Here is a 21,175-nt window from a genome sequence, read left to right on the forward strand (position 1 = left end):
GCTGAACTAATTCACATTGTTTCATAGAGTTTCTAATACATACTTTGTCTAAAATGAATGTCATCAAACACAGAAAGAAGGTTGCATTTTGACTTTCATTGTAAACTGCTGCACACTCAGGCAAAAGTCCTGAGTCTGCCCATATGGGTTTTATTTTGCTAGTAAGTAAAATAAAAGTAAGTAAAATTGTATTTGTATAGCACCTTTCAAGATAAAATCACAAAGTGTTTCACAGAAGCTAGAACATAAAACAACATCAACCAAAGGCAAGTTTAAAAAGAAGGGTTTTAACTGTTTTTTAAAAGAACTGACAGAGTCTACAGATCTGAGTGGAAGAGAGTCCCAGAGTCTGGGAGCCACAGAAACAAAAGCTCTGTCACCTTTTGTTTTTAATCTAGTGTGCTGGACAACCAGCAAGCCCTCAGGGACCTGCTGGGAATATCAGGATGAGGAAGATCACTGCTGTAAATTGGAGCCAGTCCATGCAGTCCTGAGGGTCAGGATTATATTATGGGGAGACTGGAAGCCTTGGTCAACAGCCTTGCAGCAGCATTTTGAACACCCTGCACACGTTCCAAGGAGGCATGAATCTGCTTAACATGAATATCCAAGGACAGAGCTGTAACACCAATCTTCCTAATAGAAGATTAAACAAAAGCGAGGGGGCCTAAATGTTTTAATACCAAAGGTACAAATTTATCAGGAGCAAAGACAAGGACTTCAGATTTCTCAGCATTAAGTTGAAGATAATCTTCTGCATTCCAACCTCTGATAGAATCTAAGCATCTCTGCAAGATTAGAAGTTTAGAAACATCATGTGGCTTAAAGCAGATATATAGCTGAAAATCATCTGCATAGCAATGATACGAAATGTCCTTAAAAGTGCTGAGAAGTTCCTGAAGAGGGAGTAAATATAACAAAAACAGTACAGGTCCCAGGACAGAACCTGTGGCACACCAAGAGAGGTGAGAGAGGACCTGAGCTTGGAGGAAGCCACAGAGAAGGATCACATAGATTTAAACCACTCCAAGGCCGTTCCTGATATACCCACCCAGTGTTTTAGTCTATCTAACAGAATATGATGGTCGACAGTATCGAAGGCAGAGGTCGGGTCCAACAACAGTAGAGCAGTGCACTCAGCATCATAATTCATCAGTATATCACTGGACACTCTAAGAAGTGCAGTTTCAGTGGAATGAGCTCTACGTAAACCAGATTGGAAATGATCAAGAATGTTATGTTGATCAAGAACCGCTGTGAGTTGCTTGGCCACAACATTCTCTAAAATCTTGGCGATAAATGGTAATTTTGAGATAGGTCTATAGTTGATAAACAGAGAAGCATCAAGTTTTACAAAAAACAGGCACCTGACCAGAAAGCAGAGAGGCGTTGATGATTGTAAGCACACTAGGACCAGTGGACTGAAAGACCTTTCTAAACAAAGGTCCAGATAAAACATCAAGAGGGCAGGAGGACGGGTTCATTGAATCAACTAATTTGACCAGCTCAGGTAAGGACACTCAGATAAAGTCAATGGTTAAGCCTAAAGAAAAAACGAGGTGTGTGTCCTTTGGCATGTGTGGGGCCAGACACATGCTGTGTAAAATGAAAGTAGTAGAGAGTACAGATTGTACAATTCTGAAAACCTTGCAAGTCAGTATCAGGTATGAGCACCTTCTTCAGCACAGGCTGTTGCTCTTTTAAGCAGTTTTCTTGTCCAGGAAGATCATGGATCTTATTTTATTTCAGACATAATTAGTCCATGTCATTAAAATAAAGGAAAAGCACTCTTCTGTGAATGTTGGCCACTTTTTGTTCCATTCTCTAACAAGATAGTCTCAGGCTGCTTCGATAATGTTGATTTCTTGGGAGGTAAATCTAACAGTGCCATTGTGCATGTCTCAGGTGCACTGGAAGCAAAACGTAAATAAACGAAGTGAGACTCCGAACTGCAGCCATGGTACACTCCAAAGCAGAAAACCCGACTGGTGTCAAGTCTTTATTGTGCATTTTCCACCGATTGTTTTAAAATTACAGAATGATCTTGCCTGTAAATGTTTATTAGTTAAAATGCAATTAAATATAAACGGCACTCTTCAGACAGCAGGTTTATAGCTGCAGGTTTTGAAATAATATGTATCTCATGTGAAAACGAGGACAGTTTGATGTGTGATAACAGCGTTGCATCACTCAGCGCTTTAAGATGTTTTGGAGAGCTCGGTGCACGGTCTCAAGTCGAGGCACGTCCCCGACGCGCGTGCCCGCAACCATGTCGCCATTTTGATTCGAAAAATATGACTGAGTTTTTCCTGCTTTGCGTGCTAAACTTAGCCCCGCGTTTGAATTACTTTGTGTGCGAGTACGTATCATACACTTTGCATTTGAAATAACTCGGATTGTTATTAACACCACGTAGTCATTCACGCGGGGGAACAGTTTATTTTGTAGTCTTCTTAGCCACATTTGACTATCGTTAGCTAAGTTGAGCTAGCTAACGGCGGTCTGTGCTGTCGCAGACTGACCCCTTCTTCAAAACAAATCACTATTCGCTCACAGGCTAACGTATGTTAGCTCATACGGCTAGCTAACAGTAGCTGGACAGCTAGTGATTTAGTAGCTGGCTGCTTAACGAAAAACAGCAACAACTCGGATCACACGGAATTACTCGCAGCGGACATTCAACCAAAGGTACGTTTTAACCGGGAATTCTTATCGTGAGTTTGAGCGTAGAGCTAATCTTAACCCTGCTGCTGCAGCAGCGACAAAGTTAAACCCAAGTTAGAGAGCTATTTAAGTTGGCCGCTCAGTACACGTTAACCGTTGGTAGCTAATTAGCTTATGTGCTAATCAGAGAAAAGGAGGAACTAACCTTAGCTGAGTTGTTCCCCAACTTTAGAAGTTGGTGTCTAAATATCGTGAATTAACACTGATCGAGATACCAGTGCTGGTCTATCGGCTAACTTCGCACAAGGACTCAGTAATGGCTGTTGGATTACTTAATCGATGTTAATGTAACATAGTCGTTAACTGTTAATGTTTAGTCCCGTCGACGTTAACAGAACTCATTTTCTGACCGATACGTCTCTTTAAATGCTGCATGTGTTTTTTATAGCTCGGTAACTAAAGAGCCAACGTTACTTTAGGGGTGTTCGGAGTCGGCTGAGGCCAGCAACGCAGACTTACTGAGCTGGAAGTAACTACACACTCTGTAGGTGAAGTGGTAGTTTTATCTTTCATGTTGGAGTTACTGGTGACTTCAGCAGTGTATGTGCTGTAGCATCGATCCCATGTTAGTCTGGTATCATTTGGGCATTTGTGCCCTCCTCTGGAGTTAAAGTAAACAGAAATCTGAGCCCCCACCGTCAGTCAGTTGATGTGCATGTTGATCATGCCAGTGCTGTGGAAGCTCAGCTTACATGTCTTCAGTTACACACCAGTGTCTCTTATTGTCAAACAATCTTAAGAAATCACTTCAGTTACAACAGTTTATAAAGTGTGACGCGTTACCACATCCCCATCATGTGATCAAAGTCTGAAGCCATATCATGGTTGATGGCTGACAAAGGTACTCCATAATGTTAACTTAAAATATTTTGGGACCATCGCCTGTCTTAGATATGTCTGGTCAACGTAAAACATTTTTTACAGCTTCAGTGCTTTAAAATGCAATTAAGCAGCAAACTGCAAAAACTGCAGCTTCTGTTTGCCCTCTGAAGTGTGCGGATTGGTTAATCATTTGGTAGCTGGTGTCACAAGGTTTCTAGTACAACCCAGTGAACACTGGTTCGCTATCAGCTGGACTGTTATTTACATTCACAGTGAGTAAAAGGAGAGTTCATGGCAACAGACAGGTGGGATTCCCTTTCGCTTGATTGTACAGCTTTTTTTAACTCTCCTAATTACAGGCTGCTGTTGGCTCGCATTATCCACATGTGTGCCCTTTGTGTGCCATTGTTCCTTTTTTTTCCATCATCTCTTACATGTGCCAGAAGACTGTTTTTGTTGAGGTTGCCTCTGGTTTGTTCTATTTTGGATGTAAAGTCAAGCATTTGCTTTCCTGCTCGGTGTCCACAGGGAGCATTCAGCGGGTTATTATTGCGCTTGTGTACTCTGTAAATGCATGCCAGATGGACGCTGCTGCTGCATGTGCAAAGATCCTCCTCAGGAAAATGGGAAAAGAAAAAAGGGGAAGCACTTTGATTTCCTCCTGTAGTTTTACTTCCATGGTCAACAGTTAGATCTGTTGCACTGCCCGCTGAGACACTTTGGCTTTGACAAAGTCAGCAGATGTAGCTGTTTCGTGTCTCTGCTGGTGTGTTAGGTTGTCTAGATTAGCTACCACAGTAACTGCATGGGGGAAAAACAAAACAAATAGCCTGGTCACAAAAGCATTTTGTACTTTATTATTACTTTTCTCTTTTTTAACGGATTCTAACAATATGTTACATTGAGCTGTTACACCAGAGAAGAGGGGGAAGTTGACCTAAGCAGTCAATGTGTAGAGTAATGAGCTTGCACATAGCATTTGTACAAGGTGTTACCCTGTCATATATAGAAAGTCAAAGTGGTGGATTGCCAGATAGCCATGGAGAAGTCTTCAAATAACGAGGTCAACTGTGGTACAAGTAGAGCTGGGCGAGATGGAAAATAATCTTATAACAATATCTCACGCTGTTCCCTGTCAGTTGGTATTGATATAAATCACTATTTATGCTCAACGTAAAGCTTAAAGCCTTCTTTTTACTCTTGGTGATAATATAGGATTCATTTTAGTTTAAATATTAGTCATTTTCTCTCAGAAGTTGAACGTAATAACAACTTTATACAGCAATATTTTAGCTAACATAAGTATCTAATAAACTTAATTGTAATTCTCACTGGTCAAAAGCAAAAGAGATACGGTAACTCACTTCTTCAGTTCAAATAAATAATGTCTCATGTTTATATTGAGAAACGTCTTTACTTGGAAAAAGTCAGTTTTGAGTGAAAAAACACTTTCAGGAAGCTCCAACGTGAAGAAAGGCTAACTTTGTAGCTGCTGCCAGACGCCACAATTTGTTTTACGCAGTCAAAATAAAATATGCAGATGAACCGTTAAATTAGTCTGATATGATGTTTAATTCAGGCAGCTTGTTACCAACCGCCCTGCTTTATATGGCAGTGATACCTGTAACAAGAAGGAGTGAGTATAAAGGGGGGCAAGGGGTGTACTAGACCATATTTATGTCAAGGCTTCAGTGAAACATATTGTATTACATATATATTTGTTTTTTTCTAAGACAGTAAAAGTACACATGGGTGACTGACTTGGGTCTTTTAGGCAGGACACTGAAGTTAATATGTTCTATGATGTGTTAACATCAGTCATTAACATTTTTACCGTTCAGTTGTATTTTATTTATATAGAGCCAACAACAGTTGCTCAAGGTGCGAAAACGCCATCAGAACGTCTGTTTTTTTAGAGCAGGAAATGTTGCATCCAACGTCGGGGCAAACCTCAGAGAATCCTGATATTCTTGCTTTTCTTCATTGCATGTGTTTCTTTCACACATGCACACTCATTCACTAGCCCACTTACACAAAATGCCCTCCAAGAAGGGTAGAGGCAGTTTTACTTCGTGCCTTAGGTTTCAGTAGTTTGTGTGACTTACTTACTGTACTTTTGATTATTTATTCTTTAAAGAGAATAAGTTTTTTATGGCAGGTGCGTGCAGTGCGAGCGCTTACCTGCCTGCGCAGACGTTGTGTGCAGTCAGAATATTAAAAACTTTGGTTTCCATTATAAAAAACTACAGTGGGGTTTTTTGTCTTTTGAACACGATACATGATGTAAATTATTATTATGTATTATTTCTCATTAATAAGACAAAAGTATTTCTTATCCAATTAATGGATGTAATAAGCAATAGGTTACCTGATTACTAAAAGAATTGACTCCTGGTACCTTTTGTCAGTTAATAATCAACCTTCATGTTGTGCAGGGTATGGTGAGCCTCTCAGCGACCCGTCTCCTAAAGAGGCCCGCGTTTTAAAAGGAGACCCATGCTGATAAATGCCAGGCCTCGCCACACTCTCTGTCGTCTGCACAAACACAAATGCCTGCCTGCCCGTGGGGGAGGTCTGATTAAAGATATCCACATTTCATCCACTGGTATGTGTGAACACTTTACTGTCAGGCATTTGTGTCTTTTTCTAGTTACACTATGACTGTGTTTACTTGGACCAATGTGCGTTTAAATCATGACAACGTTTTCTGTCTTAACTGATATCACCTCCATGTTACGTTAGAGCGTCAGTTACGGTCCAGGTTTGAACTTCTGCAGCCATCGACACTGCCTGATGTCTCGCAGCTTAGCACGAACACTGACAAGACCATATGTTTCTGTCTCATAAACCTATGAAAAATTCAGTGCAGGCTGTATGATGTGCTCTACATTATTGCAACATTGTGACTACAGTTGGCCAGATCTTACTTTGATCACCCGAGTCACATTAGGCCCGTGAGAGAATGCTGTTTACAGGACAGATTAAAGTTAATCCCAGAATATTACCGTTGCTGTGAACATTGTCTTTGGTATAAAAGGATAGAAGTACTAGTGCTGTACTAATCCTCTTGTTTGTTTACGTCAGCTTGGAGCCCCTGCTTCCTCATCCCAACCTTTCACTCTTAACTGTCCTACTCCTCTCTCCTCGCTCTGTCGGCCCAGGGCTGTGTCCCCCCTCCCAGCGGCCACCATGTTTTGGAAGTTTGACCTGCACACCACCTCCCACATTGACCAGCTGCTGGACAGGGAGGACGTGACGCTGAGAGAGCTGATGGAGGAGGATGACGTCCTGCAGGAGTGCAAGGCCCAAAACCGTCGGCTGCTCCTCTTCCTTTCCCAGGACCACTGCATGCAGGAGCTGGTCAGCCTCATCACCACAGAGCCACCTGCTGATCTGGAGGAGCGAAGCCGCTTTAAGTGAGAGCCCACACTGATTCTTAGAGACTGCTGGGAGAGTGGAGACATTACTTAAGAGTTAGATTAGAAGACTGGGAGCAAGACGAACACGAAGTGGAACATGCACCTATTTCCAAAGACAGATGTTGAGCCTGAGTTGAATTGATTTGCCTTGATGTCAATTAGATACAAGCACCACAGTTAACTCACTTGTTCAGTTAATAATTCAGCTCATGGGTCACATAATAAAGAAATCTAACTCTCTCCACATACACAGGATTTATTTAGGATTTATGAACTTTACCAGGAAAATGCTGTTGTTGTTTGATATGCACGCGCTGGTATTTTTAGATTAAATGCTGAAGTTTATATGCACTGTTGTTTGAAAGGAACGCAGCAAAAAGAAACTTCCAGCTTTTTGCATATATCCACGTTTTGCTGCTGTGATTAAATCCTCACACACGTTGAACCTGTAACCCCATCACCTTCATTTTTCCTTCACTCATACTTGCAGTGATACTTTGAAATCTTTAGTTTGACACAGAGATCTGATCTTAACGTCAGTCTGTTGTGTTTTTCCCTCTGCAAGGTTTCCCAATGTTGCTTGTGAGCTTCTGACCTCAGATGTTTCCATTATAAACGATAAGCTGGGTGGAGACGAGTCTCTCCTCGAGATGCTCTACCACTTCCTGGAACAGGACCCACCTCTCAATCCTCTACTAGCCAGCTTCTTCAGCAAAACCATCGGCAATCTCATTGCCAGGAAAACCGAACAGGTAACTAGTAAACAAGATATGAATTCCTCTCAGATTAAGCGAATCATTTAGGAACATTTCCACACACCAAAGTTTCAGAGAGTAATAGCAACTGGAGCAGGGCATTTTGTGGGGTCTGCTGAGTTTCCTGGGACTCAATAGAAATGCTCGTCCCCACTTTGGAAAGTCAGTCTGTTCCTCCAAAGGTTCCTAGTCCCGGAGGAAGAGTCCAGTGAAAACATGCCTAGAGAGCATAAAAACCCTCAAATGTGAAAATCTAAGATTGACATTAGCTGTCTGTTAAAATCCACAGTCTTTCACATTGTGTCATTTTCCAGGTTATTACCTTTTTAAAGAAAAAAGAAGGCTTTATTGGTCTGGTGCTGAAACACATTGACGCCTCTGCCATGATGGACCTGCTGCTTCGCCTCATCAGTTGTGTGGAGCCTGCCCCTTTGAGACAGGATGTTCTGCATGTAAGCGACCGAAATGGCTCGTATGTCCTGTGAGTAAGCTCGAACCTGTCGCATGCTTTTAAGTGATCTGTTTCTTTTGAATCCTAGTGGTTAAACGAGGAAACGTTGGTTCAGAGACTCACAGAGCTCATCCATGCTGGCAAAGATGAGGAGGTGAGTGGGTGCAGCGCTCGCTGTGCTGGCCGAGTGTCGTCTCGATGTTTCCTAATCATTTTTATTGATGGGTTCCAATAATTTAATTGGATTATTTATTTTTCAGAGACAATCAAATGCGTCCCAAACGCTGTGTGACATCATCCGCCTTAGCCGAGATCAGGCCAGTCAGATGCAGGAGAACGTAGAAGCCGACCCACTATTGGCTGTGCTAGAATCGTAAGTCTGCGGAGCGCTTGTATGTTTGTAGTAACGTACAACTCTCTGTAGGAACTGGGGATAGCTTTCCCACATCACTCATGCCTGCTCTTCCTGCTCTGTCCACACCACACACCAGCGTCATTGTTGACTGTTGTTTGCTTAGTTCTTGACCTGAAATGGAGAGGCATTAAAAACCTCAGGTTGTAGCATGTGTACACACAGACCTGCTGGCAGAGCCTGTTTGACTGCAGCTTTGATTTTGTGTGGGTGTGTGTGAGGTTGACTTTGTGCCTTTTGAAAATGCTTCCTTTTGCATCAGAAGCTAAAACATTGTTGCTAGCTGGCCTGTTAATGGTGCATAAATGTGTTCCAGGCAGGAGAGCGTGGCGGGGCTTCTCAAGAACATGTTTGAGGGGGAGAGGAGCGAGGCCTCCATCGTTAATGGAACTCAAGTGCTACTTACCTTACTGGAGACCAGGAGGTCTGGGTGAGTCCCTCCAGTTCTTAATCATTCAGGATGTAAATTTTGGTGTCTTCCTGACTCTTAAGTGACGTCATGTAGTAAATTTGTATTTTATTCGCCTCTCAGTCGAGACAGTAGAAAAAACCCGTCACAGTCACTGAGCTGATATGCTGATTGTCTCTGCTTGTGTCTGTCAGGTTGGAAGGGCTGATGGATCTGTATTCTCAGGGTTATGAAAGGTCTTACACTGTCAACAGCAGTATTTTAAATGCCATTGAGCCCCATTTAAAGGACTTCCAGCAGCTTCTTCAGGATCCCCCCAAGGTAAAGACTGCAGTGTAGTCGGAGTGTAAGCATGAGCATGGTGCAGCCTTTGAACACTGGAGTCACTCAGCTGCATGTTTGTAATGGTACTGCACTTTTCAGCGCTGGTCTCATTTTCCAGTATTGTACAGCTGACGCTGCTGTTAAATGTCATGTTATAGTTTTGACTTGATTTGGGGCAGGGATAGCTCAGTAGGTAGAGTGGTTGCCCCGTGATCGGAAGGTTGGGGGTTCGAATCTACCGAACGGCTACCCCCTGGTACGCCTGAGCGAGGTACCGTCCCTACACACTGCTCCCCGGTGCGCCTGCTTAGTGGCTGCCCACTGCTTCACTGAGTGAATGGGTCAAATGCAGAGAGTAATTTCCCCACGGGGATCAATAAAGTATACATCATTATTATTATTATTATTATTATTATTATTATTATTAAAAAACAATGTCCATATGCTACTTTCACTCTTTCCTCAGAAAAGTGCAATATTGACGACCTTTGGCCTTCTAGATCAGCCACTGGGGAATGCTCGCCTTCATGTGGCCCGGCTGGTGGCTGCCCTGCTCCAGACCAATGCACCCAATATCTGCCAGGAGCTCTGTAACCTGGCCACCATGGACCTGCTACTGGTAAGGCTAACCTTTCTAGAAGATGCCGTTTGTATATTGTACAGTGTTTTGGGAAATTGCATGGGATTTGTACGACGTTAGTCAAAAGGTTGGGAAGCACTCTTTACCCATCTGTGAAAGCAGGTTCAAATAACCCTGCCCTGCTGTACTGGTTCACGGTCACTGGTAAGGCTCCAATATTACCAGCACGTGTTAAAGGGCACAGAATCAGCTGTTCATGTTTTTTCTCAGTAACTTGCTAAAATGTTTAAAATGAAATGCACGTACTGGAAATCCTGTGTCTGCCTCCTGTAGGATCTGTTCTTCAAATACTCCTGGAATAACTTTTTGCACTTCCAAGTGGAGCTGTGTGTGGCCTCTATCCTGAACCATCCTTCCTCAGAGGAGCGGCCAGGCCTAGGCCTGCAGAACCACGAAGAGAGCGCTACAGCGTCCAGCCCTCAGGCGCAAGAGGAGGACGCGACAACGGATGGGACGAGCGACCCACAGACCTGCATCCACGGTGCGCTCGTGGCACATGTAAGTGGTTATGCACGTCCCGCCCTCATCACACGACATTGAAACATTTCCACAGAATCACAGCGCTCACATGTTGCTGTTTTAAACTCTTAGCTCTTCCAGAAGTGTCGACTGCTTCAAAGGATCCTTGATGCCTGGGAGGAGAACGATAGAATACAGTAAGTCTTCCTTCTGTAGGTTCCTGTGTTTTTTTTCTTACAATCAGTGCTTTGAGTTGAAGGTAATAACTGTGTCTGTGACTGTCAGGGCTGATGGTGGTACCAGGAGAGGCAACATGGGTCACCTGACTAGAATAGCCAACATGGTGGTCCAGAACCTGGAGAAAGGACCAGTACAGACCCAGATCTCTGACCTCATCAGAGGTATTTATACAGTTGTCCAGTGTGACTATTAAATCTTCCATTTTAACTGAAAATCACTGACCAGTGTTTGCTTTTGCAGAGCTGCCAGAAGACTGCAGAGGTCGCTGGGAGAGCTTTGTGGACGAGACCCTGAGAGAAACTAACAGGAGGAATACCGTAGAACTGGTGAGTCCCTCCCACCAAATACCTGGCAGGTACAGCACTGTGCAGAAGTCTGAGGCAGGTGAGAAAATGCTGTAAACAAGGGATGCTTTCAAAACTGGGAGTGTTAACCATTTATTCTCATCAGTCAACAAAATGCAGTGAGTGAACAAAAGAGAAATCTAAATCACATCAACGTTTGGTGTGAGTAGGGATGGGTATCGTTTAGGTTTTATCCGATACCAGTACCAAACTGGTGCTTAAACGGTGCTCGAACCAGTGCTTAAAGAACGGAAAACACAAACTTTGTCCTAAACCTCTCATGTTTAGCTGTTTTCCACTTTTTCTTTGGTCATTTTAGCCTTTGTGGCCAGGGTGAAGGGAGTATCTGCCATCAAACAAGAAGGCAGCCGCATGTAGCTATGATGATGTTTGCTAGTTCACCTTACATGCATTAATGTAATAACGTGGTTAGCCTACTCAACGTAAATTACACACGAACAACATTAAGCTACTCACGCAGAGAAGAACGGCTGCTGCTGCATCATCATCCTCATCATTTCTGCTACACTGGCAGGGCTAGGGGCCAGGACTCTCCTCTTCGGGTTTTTGGGGGATGTTGCTCCGGGTCCGATAACAGGCACCACACCCGCAGTAGATGTGCTCGGTGTGAGGTCTCGCAGCAAGCTATCAAATACGGCGCATTTTTCGGCTTTAAAAAACCCCCGCTATGCGTCGCCAGGTGTTTCATCGGATTCGAGGTGTTACCTCCTTTGACAGTATCACAGTATCAGCTTAAAGCACTTGTTGCTGCTGAGTTTGCATCTTTTGCTGTGAAGAATTTGACCGGTCCTCCTTGGGCATTTTTAATCTGTAGCTCTGCTCTAAAAGAACTTACGTACCTGGCCCCGCCTACTACGCTCGCAAAGGTAAAATGATTGGCTAGAATCCAAAGTGTCTGACATCTCAGGAAAATAAAGCTACCGTTACTACCGTTTATGTCAGAACCGATACCGGTGCCCATCGCTAGGTGTGAGCAGCCGTTGCCTTCTGCTACGTACACGTGCACACAGTTGTTGAAGGAACTCGGCTGGTAGCTCGTTCCAAACATCTCAGTGAACTAAGCACATCCTTCTGTCTCTTCATGTAATCTCAGACACACTCGATGTTGATCAGGGCTCTGTGGGGGCCGGACCATCACTTCAGTACTTGTTCTTCTTTATGCTGAGGATAGTTCTTCATCACTTTGGCTGTCTGGTCTGGTTGTCCTGCTGCAGAATACATTAGGGGCCAATAAACAGTCATTTATATTTCTGAAACTTTCTGTGTTTGCAGCATTTTTCCACACCCGCCTAAAACTTTTGCACAGTGCTGTAAGTCTCATTTCCTCTTCTTCCTCTTCTTCCCCCACGTTAAGTCCAGCTCTGCGTCCTGCAGCAGCAGTTAATCAGGACAGGAGCGTGCAGCCCACAGCAGAGCAGACAACCTTTTCAGCAAATTTGGGCTTTGAGATGATTTATCGAATAAATAAAAAATATCAGCAGCAACAACTCCGAAGTGTCTTGACCTACATGACCTATGTACATTCAATACACTGACACACCTCATAGCGCTGTTACACTGAGCTTGTTCTGCACTCTGTCCTGCAGGTAAGCACTCACAATATGCACTCGTCCAGTGAGGACGATGACATGGAGAGCCCCTTCCCCAACGACCTGTCGCTCCAACAGGTATCGCAGCCGCGCTCAGAAGCAAATCTTAACACGCTGCCGCACCACTCACGATGACACCAGGAACAAAAGTATGAGCTCACCAGTTGTGCTTGAACTTCACAGGCTTTCTCAGACTATCAGATCCAACAGATGACTGCCAGCTTTGTGGATCAGTTTGGCTTCAACGACGAGGAGTTTAGCGAACATGATGAAAATATCAAGTAAGTCTTCTAAGGAAAGGAGTTCAGAGTTTTCATCCTGATCTGTAGTTCCCAGGGATTCTTTTGGCATCATGTGTGTAGTGCAACAGCGGCCAGCATGTTTGACTGCTGGCTTACAGCGACATAGGATAGCTTTGGTGTCTTTGTTCAGATAGTTTGGCCCTCCAGGTGTCACCGGAGGAGGCGGCTCGAGCTGTCGCAGAGTTTATCGAAATGTCCCAAACATGTAATGTGTGTGTTGTTGCTTCTGTGTGTGTTCTCCCTCCTCAGCGCTACGTTTGACAGAATCGCCGAAATAAACTTCAATCTAGATGCTGATGATAACAGTGTAAGTGTGTGTGATTCTTTAAAACTCGTCCAGTGATGGGCGTGAGCTGCGTGTTTCTGCTGTGCAGTGAAAGGACCGCATCACTGCTAATTAGTCACAACACGCTCCTTCATAAATATGTCCACGATGTTACGATGTTTAACCCACTGAAAGCTCTCCTTTCATTGTTCACAGGCCAACGCAGCTGCATTTGAAGCCTGCTGCAAAGAGAGGATACGCCAGTTTGATGATGCTGAAGAGGAGGAGGATATCTGGGACGATAAGGAGATCAACTATGCAACTCAAGCTAAATCCAGAACAAGGTCAAGCTGATGCCGTGTTTCATCCTCACTGCACTTTGTTGCATGCCGTGGATTTGTTTCATTAAACCTTTAACTTAATGAGCTTCTCCCTTTCTTCCAGGTTCGGGGTCTCTCAAACCTCAGAGGGAAGCTCCAGGAGCAGCATGGAAAACGGAGGTCGGGAGCGGGACCGTGCATCTGAATCGGATGAGGACGAAGACTCTGAGCAGAACACGTCAGATTCGGGTAGATGGGAATGCAGCCAAATGTCGCACTGACCTGTGAACAGCCTCTCAGGTCTTAAAAGTGTTTGGTGTCATCTCCAGGTCCTGGCTGGACAGCAAATTTCAGGGATTCTGGAGAGAACGCAGCATCCCAAACCTCCCCCGGGTGGGAGAGCTCAGCAGGGAGCGCGACCGAGACACAGCAGACTGGCTGGGCTAACTTCACTGAGTTCCAGCCTTTCTCTGGGTGAGCAGTCACACAGACCGCACTGGTGACGGTTTTCATAGGAACGCAATGCTCAATGCTCTCTTCCTGGTTTCCCACAGTACAAAGACAGATCCCAGGTGCAGCTCTCCTGTGGAAACGGGCAGCAGTGATGTCGATAAACAAGCCAAACAAAACCACGAGAAGAGCGGTGAGTCGCACGTCACCGCTCCGGCCGGCAGATCCTCTCCTAAACTCATGTCCAACTCAGGAACACCGGTTCTTAATTGGAGCAATAAATGAAGAAAAGTGTAATAACAGTATTTTTCTGCACGTGTCTGTCAGCAGATGTTAGTACCTCCCCTGGTCCAGCAGGAGAAGGGAGAAAGGCTCCACTCGTGGCCTCAGACAGCAGCTCCTCCGGAGGCTCTGACAGCGAGGAGGATGACAAAAATGCTGGTGCTCCTCCCACCTTAGAAACAGCCAGTGCCCCGGGCAACAAGACGGCGGACCTCAAAAGGTGTGCGTCGTCACGTCTTTCAGAATGTGTCATATCAGTGAAAGCAGTTGGGCGTTTAAAGCTCAGTGAAACGTATCCGGCGAGTAAAGCATGAGCGCCGAAAAACAAACGTCACTTTGGGGTAACGTCCTGAGACTGTCCACGCTGCACACACACAACCTCTGTGTGTGTGCAAACATCTATATTTGAAACATAATTACCACATTGATGTAATTATAGAGCGCGCTGGAATTTGAAATTGCTGCATGCATTCAGTTGAGCTTCGCCTTTCTAAGTACAGTTCACCCCGGAGCTAAAGTTTGTCATGTTAACACGGAGCCAGCTGAGCTCCACACAGATCATGAGCATTTTGTATGCCACTAGTGGATCTGACCACTCAGCCTTCATTTCCACATGCTCCAAACTAAATGGACAGCTGGCCGTCTTCACGTTCAAAAATGATGCATTCTGCACGAGTGTCCATGAGCGTAGCTGTTCTGAGCTTGTTTCCCTCTGCTGGTCTCCCAGGTTGGTTTTACAACTAAAAGCATAATAAATGTTACATTTATACGTGTGTGTGTGTTCTGCAGTGAGGAGTGTCCGGTGTCTCTGGAGAAGCTCTCCCTGTCAGATCCTCCTACAGCTTCAGAGCAGCAGCCTGCTGAGGATCTACCTGTAAACACGCAGACTGACAGGAAGTAAGTAGCCAGGAAGTAAAGCACCTCGAGGTGCTTTATGTTGTAAGGTAGACCCTACAATAATGCATGCAGACAACAATCATATGACCCCCTGTGAGCAGCACTTTGGTGACAGTGGGAAGGAAAAACTCCCTTTTAACAGGAAGAAACCTCCAGCAGAACCAGGCTCAGGGAGGGGCGGGGCCATCTGCTGTGATTGGTTGGGGTGAGAGAAGGAAGACAGGATAAAGACATGCTGTTGAAGAGAGACAGATTAATAAGCATGTCAGCTCAGCTGGAGAGACATGAGTATTTCCATCCTTCCTGCTGCCTCGAGCATCAGCCTCTCGTCACACTTCCTTCTGCACAGTGTTAGCAGATGTAGTTTGGTAGAAAGATGAAACGGCTCCTAGTGCATTTCTTTGCATGTAAAACTGCACAATTATCCTGCATTTGCAGTGCAATGCATCATGGGTTTGCTAAGAAAATGTGACGCTGCACAACAGTAGTCACGAAGTAAAGCAGGTCAGTAAATATGGTCCACCCATCCATCTTCATCCGCTTTATCCGGGGCCGGGTCGCGGGGGCAGCAGCCTAAGCAAAGAGGCCCAGACCTCCCTCTCCCCAGCCACCTCCTCCAGCTTATCCGGGGGAATACCAAGGCGTTCCCAGGCCAGCCGAGAGATATAATCTCTCCAGCGTGTCCTGGGTCTGCCCCGGGGCCTCCTCCCGGTGGGACATGCCTGGAACACCTCACCCAGGAGGCGCCCAGGGGGCATCCTTGTCAGATGCCCGAACCACCTCAGCTGGCTCCTTTCAATGTGGAGCAGCAGCTGCTCTACTTCTCACCCTATCTCTAAGGGAGAGGCCAGCCACCCTTTGGAGGAAGCTCATTTCTGCCGCTTGTATCCGCGATCTCGTTCTTTCGGTCACTACCCACAGCTCGTGGCCATAGGTGAGGGTAGGGACGTAGATCGACCGGTAAATTGAGAGCTTCGCTTTTACACTCAGCTCCCTCTTCACCACGACGGACCGGTGCAGCGTCCGCATTACTGCAGCTGCAGCCCCAATCCGTCTGTCGATCTCCGGCCCCCTTCTCCCATCACTCGCGAACAAGACCCCGAGATACTCGAACTCCTCCACTTGGGGCAGGAACTCATCCCCGACCCGGAGTGGGCACTCCACCCTTTTCCGGCTGAGAACCATGGCCTCAGATTTGGAGGTGCTGATCCTCATTCCCGCTGCTTCACACTCGCCTGCGAACCGTTCCAGTGCGAGCTGGAGGCCCTCACCCGATGAAGCCAACAGAACCACATCATCTGCAAAAAGCAGAGATGAGATTCTGAGGCCACCAAAACAAAAGCCCTCCGCCACTTGGCTGCGCCTAGAAATCCTGTCCATAAAAATTATGAACAGAACCGGAGACAAAGGGCAGCCCTGGCGGAGCCCATCACCCACCGGGAACGAGTCCGACTTATTGCCGGCAATGTGAACCAAGCTCTTGCAACGGTTATATAGGGATCGAATGGCCCGTAGCAATGGGCCAGACACCCCATATTCCCGCAACACCTCCCACAGGACACCCCGAGCGACACGGTCGAATGCCTTCTCCGAGTCCACAAAACACATGTAGACTGGTTGGGCAAACTCCCATGCACCCTCAAGTATCCTGGAGAGGATAAAGAGCTGGTCCAGTGTTCCGCGACCAGGACGAAAACCGCATTGTTCCTCCTGTATCCGAGGTTCGACTAACGGACGAACTCTCCTTTCCAGCACCCTGGCATAGACTTTCCCAGGGAGGCTGAGGAGTGTGATCCCCCTGTAGTTGGAACACACCCTCCGGTCCCCTTTCTTAAAGATGGGGACCACCACCCCGGTCTGCCAGGCCACAGGTACTGCCCCTGATCTCCACGCAACATTTCAGAGGCGTGTCAACCAGGACAGCCCTACAACGTCCAGAGCCTTCAGGAACTCGGGGCGGACCTCATCAACACCAGGGGCTCTGCCACCAAGGAGTTGTTTAACTGCCTCAGTGACCTCGCCCCCGGAAATTGGCGGGTCATTCCCCTCATCCCCAGACTCTGCTTCCTCCTCGGAAGACGTGTCAGTGGGATTAAGGAGGTCCTCGAAGTATTCCTTCCACCGCCCGACAATTTTCTCAGTCGACGTCAGCAGCGCTCCGCCAGCACTATACACAGTGCAGGTAGAGCACCGCTTTCTCCTCCTGAGACGTCTGACGGTTTGCTAGAATCTCTTCGAGGCAGTCCGAAAGTCTTTTTCCATGGCCTCTCCGAACTCCTCCCACACCCGAGTTTTTGCTTCAGCCACTGCCCGAGCCGCATTCCGCTTGGCCTGTCGATACCTGTCGGCTGCCTCCGGAGTCCCACAGGCTAACCAAGCCCGATAGGACTCCTTCTTCAGCCTGGTGGCTCCCTTCACCTCTGGTGTCCACCATTTGGTTCGGGGATTACCACCACGGCAGGCACCAACCACCTTGCGGCCGCAGCTCAATGCAGCAGCTTCGGCAATGGAGACGCTGAACATGGTCCATTCGGACTCAATGTCCCCAGTCTCCCTCGGAATGCTGTTGAAGCTCTGCCGGAGGTGTGCGTTGAAGATCTCGCGGACTGGGGCCTCTGCTAGACGTTCCCAGCACACCCTCACTACGCGTTTAGGTGCACCAGGTCTGTCCAGCGTCCTCTCCCACCACCTGATCCAACTCACCACCAGGTGGTGATCAGTTGACAGCTCAGCCCCTCTCTTTACCCGAGTGTCCAGAACATATGGTCGCAGGTCTGCTGATACGATTACAAAATCGATCATCGACCTACGGCCTAGAGCGTCCTGGTGCCACGTGCACTTATGGACACTCTTATGTTCGAACAGGGTGTTCGTTATGGCCAAACTGTGATTAGCACAGAAGTCCAATAACAAAGCACCGCTCGGGTTCAGATCAGGGAGGCCGTTCCTCCCAATCACGCCCCTCCAGGTCTCGCTGTCATTACCCACGTGAGCATTGAAGTCTCCCAGCAGGACAACAGAGTCTCCAGGTGGAGCAGCCTCCAGCACCCCCCCCCCCCCCCCAGGGACTCTAAGAAGGCTGGGTACTCTGAACTGCCACTCGGCGCATAAGCGCAGATGACAGTCAGGACCCGTTCAGGGAACAAACCCTCTCGTCCACCGGGAAAAACCCCAACGTACCGGCAGCAAGCCGAGGGGATATTAGAATACCCACCCCAGCCCGCCGCCTCTCACCAGGGGCAACTCCAGACTGAGACAGGTTCCAGAGCCCAAGCCATGTGTAGAGGTGAGCCCGACTATATCTAGCCGGTACCTCTCAACCTCACGCACTAACTCAGGCTCCTTCCCCACCAGAGAGGTGACATTCCATGTCCCTATTGCCAGTCTTGGCAGCCGGGGGTCAGTCCGCCAGGGCCTCCGCTCCTGGCCGCCACCCGGCACACAATGCACCCGACCCCTATGGCGCCTCCTGCGGGTGGTGGGCCTGCGGGAGGATGGGCCCATGTCTCCTCTTCGGGCTGTGCCCGGCCGGGCCCCATGGACTAAGGCCCGGCCACCAGACGCTCGCCCTCGGGCACCCTCCCCGGGCCTGGCTCCAGGGCGGAGCCCCGGTAACCCTATCCCGGGCAGGGTAAACTGTTCCCTCGATGTCCTTTTCATAAGGGTCTTATGAATCGCTCTTTGTCTGGTCCCTCACCCAGGGCCAATTTGCCATGGGAGACCCTACCAGGGGGCAAAAGCCCCCAGACAACATAGCCCCTGGGATCCCTGTGACACACAAACCCCTCCACCACGATAAGGTAGCGATTCAAGGAGGGGTAGAAAGATGAAACGGCTCCTAGTGCATTTCTTTGCATGTAATGCAAAGAAATGCAGTAAATATGGTGCTATATGCAATAGTAAATAATGCTTTAGCACACAGCATGATTGTATATGTGAAAGCCAAGTCGCTCATACACGCTCACAGACAAGCTGACGCTGTTCAGCAGTGGGCTGCACACTTTGAATCATGTAGACTCCAGCGGGGGGGAGGAGTCTGCTGAGTGCCTGCAGAGGCCACTGCTGCTGCTTGTAACATGTTGTTGTCTAAAGCAGACACATAGCCTTCATAGAATCATGAAATCAGTTAACTCGGGTTACACTTTCTGATTTAAAAACACATCTTTGTTAAGTACGTTTAGTTGTTAAAGTATGTTTGTATACCAGGAGAATATTTAGTTGCTGCATTCACACTAAATGTAAAGCACTGCATTCATGTTAGTGGAGGTGAATGTGTCAAAGTTTGTGCATTTGGGGGAATAATGGGAGACGCCACTCTCAGAAGTGGAGCTCGGGGTTATCGGTTCAGCTTTGTGGTTGAAATGGGAAACGAGGAAATGCTACTCACACAATGAGGCAAAACTTTGTACTTGGAGCAGCAGCAGCCTGTTCCATACGGAGGCAGCAGACAGACTGCAGTCTAACAGCATGTAGTGCTGGACGTGCATCGTGTCTCCTGCACACAGCTGACTGTTTCCTTTGTCGTCCCAACAGAGAGGAAACGCCACCACCCCAGGAAGTGTCGGTCAACGGGCCCGTGTGAGCGCGATGGGCGCCGCAGCCCCTGAGAGACGCAGACTGTCAGCCTCCTCCAGAGTGACTCCCCTAAATAACCTCACTGCAACTACGGTGTTTTTACTGAATCACTCTGCCATGTTATTGGACCTGGACACTGCCAATCGACACCAATAACGAGGCGGCAGGACATGTAAAAAAACAACCCCCCCACACAAAAAAAGAAAAAGCGAGACGGAGCAGAGTGCAGAGGAATCTTCTTCAAAGCCTTTTCCTGATGTTGCACATGATCCCGTGCAGTTTTAATGTAGCAGCGATCTTTGAAACGACAGAGTCCGAGGGGTAACATCGTCACCGCTATTTTTTTATGTCCTCAAACATTACTCTCCCGCTTCCCACCCTTTGGGATTTTACATGGGCACCCCGAATGGATAGCACAGGCCAACTTTAAATGATGCCTCAACAATAAATACGTTGTTTTTCCTTCAAGCTTAAGAAAAAGCACTTATGCAGCCATTTACTGTACATTATAGCACAATGATGTAAGTGTTGTACCTTCATCTCTGCTGGTTGTCTCCTCTGTCCTCACATCAAGGTTTTATCCAGTGTTTGGGTTTTTTTGGTTTTGGTCGCTGTTGATGAAACATCCTCACCATCGTACGTCACCAGGTTTCTGAATGTTTTGAAGTGCTTCAGGACGCTCTGTTGAAGAGGAGGAGAAGCGGGTCAATGAACAGAGCTCTAATAGTATTACTGTCTTTTGCTCATGTGCAATAATGTCAATTAGCCATTTTATTTAAAAAGAAAAAATCTGGCATCAGAGACTCATTGGGTAGTTTCAGATTTGGATATGATCTCAATTTTCTCTTCTTTTACTTTAGTGCATGTATAACCGGTTCTCTGTTGACCTAGCTAGTGAGCTAAGACCTTCTGATTGTATTGACCTTTACGTTCTTGCTATCCCCCTTAAATCAACCAAACTTTATCTACCTATATACAAATATTATCTACATTTATAAGTAATTTTACAAGCAACCTTGAGATTACTATTTTTGTCTGTTCCTTTTCTCTCTTTCCACCAAGCACTTACTCACAGGGGGAGAGTGACATTTGGTAAGAGTGACGCTGTATGCCCCCCACCCCCCTATTATTATTATTATTATTAATTTTTTTTTTAAGGTTAATTTTATTTTGTTTCTGAGCAGCAGAATTGGAGGGAGAGCAGGTGTGAGTTCTGCAGAGCTACAGGCCTCTTTGGTGTACTTAAATCATTTGACAGCGATCAGGTTCTATGATTATTGTTAAAAAATTCAAATTAAAAGTGTCTGGCTGACCACATTAATACCAAAGGCTCTGCTTTGCTGGTCTGGTGTCATCTTTGCACTGGTGCAGTACGTTTTGTTTTCAGAGACCTCGTCCACACGCAGTTCCACACGACACCTCATGATGTTTTATAGTGCAGGGTTAAGACCCCACAAAAAGACCAACCTCTATGA

General features: G+C 46.6%; 1 protein-coding gene across 4 annotated transcripts; it reads left to right on the forward strand.

Moving 5' to 3' along the window:
* The first annotated feature begins 1,058 nt into the window (after positions 1-1,058).
* ppp6r2a (protein phosphatase 6, regulatory subunit 2a) lies at positions 1,059-21,028 on the forward strand. 4 transcript variants are annotated; one of them, XM_082511294.1, is made up of 24 exons: positions 1,059-1,510; positions 5,982-6,151; positions 6,708-6,962; positions 7,531-7,717; positions 8,035-8,172; positions 8,260-8,325; positions 8,432-8,544; positions 8,900-9,013; positions 9,187-9,313; positions 9,783-9,935; positions 10,230-10,454; positions 10,548-10,612; positions 10,701-10,816; positions 10,896-10,981; positions 12,607-12,687; positions 12,793-12,890; positions 13,161-13,218; positions 13,393-13,520; positions 13,621-13,745; positions 13,826-13,970; positions 14,051-14,139; positions 14,274-14,448; positions 15,018-15,125; positions 19,659-21,028. In XM_082511294.1, exons 3-24 carry the CDS (start codon positions 6,736-6,738, stop codon positions 19,705-19,707), a joined length of 2,673 nt encoding a protein of 890 aa, XP_082367420.1. In that variant the 5' UTR covers positions 1,059-1,510; positions 5,982-6,151; positions 6,708-6,735; the 3' UTR covers positions 19,708-21,028. The 4 variants fall into 4 exon arrangements, with proteins under 4 accessions (XP_082367420.1, XP_082367419.1, XP_082367422.1 ...); XM_082511293.1 differs by lacking the exon at positions 1,059-1,510 and adding an exon at positions 2,234-2,688; XM_082511296.1 differs by lacking the exon at positions 1,059-1,510 and adding an exon at positions 2,234-2,688 and having other exon boundaries at positions 14,277-14,448.
* Positions 21,029-21,175: the final 147 nt, after the last annotated feature.

The sequence above is a fragment of the Aulonocara stuartgranti genome (assembly GCF_965226115.1).
Source record: "Aulonocara stuartgranti genome assembly, chromosome: 17".
NCBI classification, from domain to species: Eukaryota; Metazoa; Chordata; class Actinopteri; order Cichliformes; family Cichlidae; genus Aulonocara; species Aulonocara stuartgranti.

Bases quoted from the DNA above. Each gene is read 5' to 3' on its own strand.
- ppp6r2a (XM_082511294.1), top strand. From the start codon at position 6,736: ATGTTTTGGAAGTTTGACCTGCACACCACCTCCCACATTGACCAGCTG. The intron at 8,545-8,899 runs GTAAGTCTGCGG...AATGTGTTCCAG, and splicing joins CTATTGGCTGTGCTAGAATC to GCAGGAGAGCGTGGCGGGGC. The intron at 10,455-10,547 runs GTAAGTGGTTAT...TTAAACTCTTAG, and splicing joins ACGGTGCGCTCGTGGCACAT to CTCTTCCAGAAGTGTCGACT.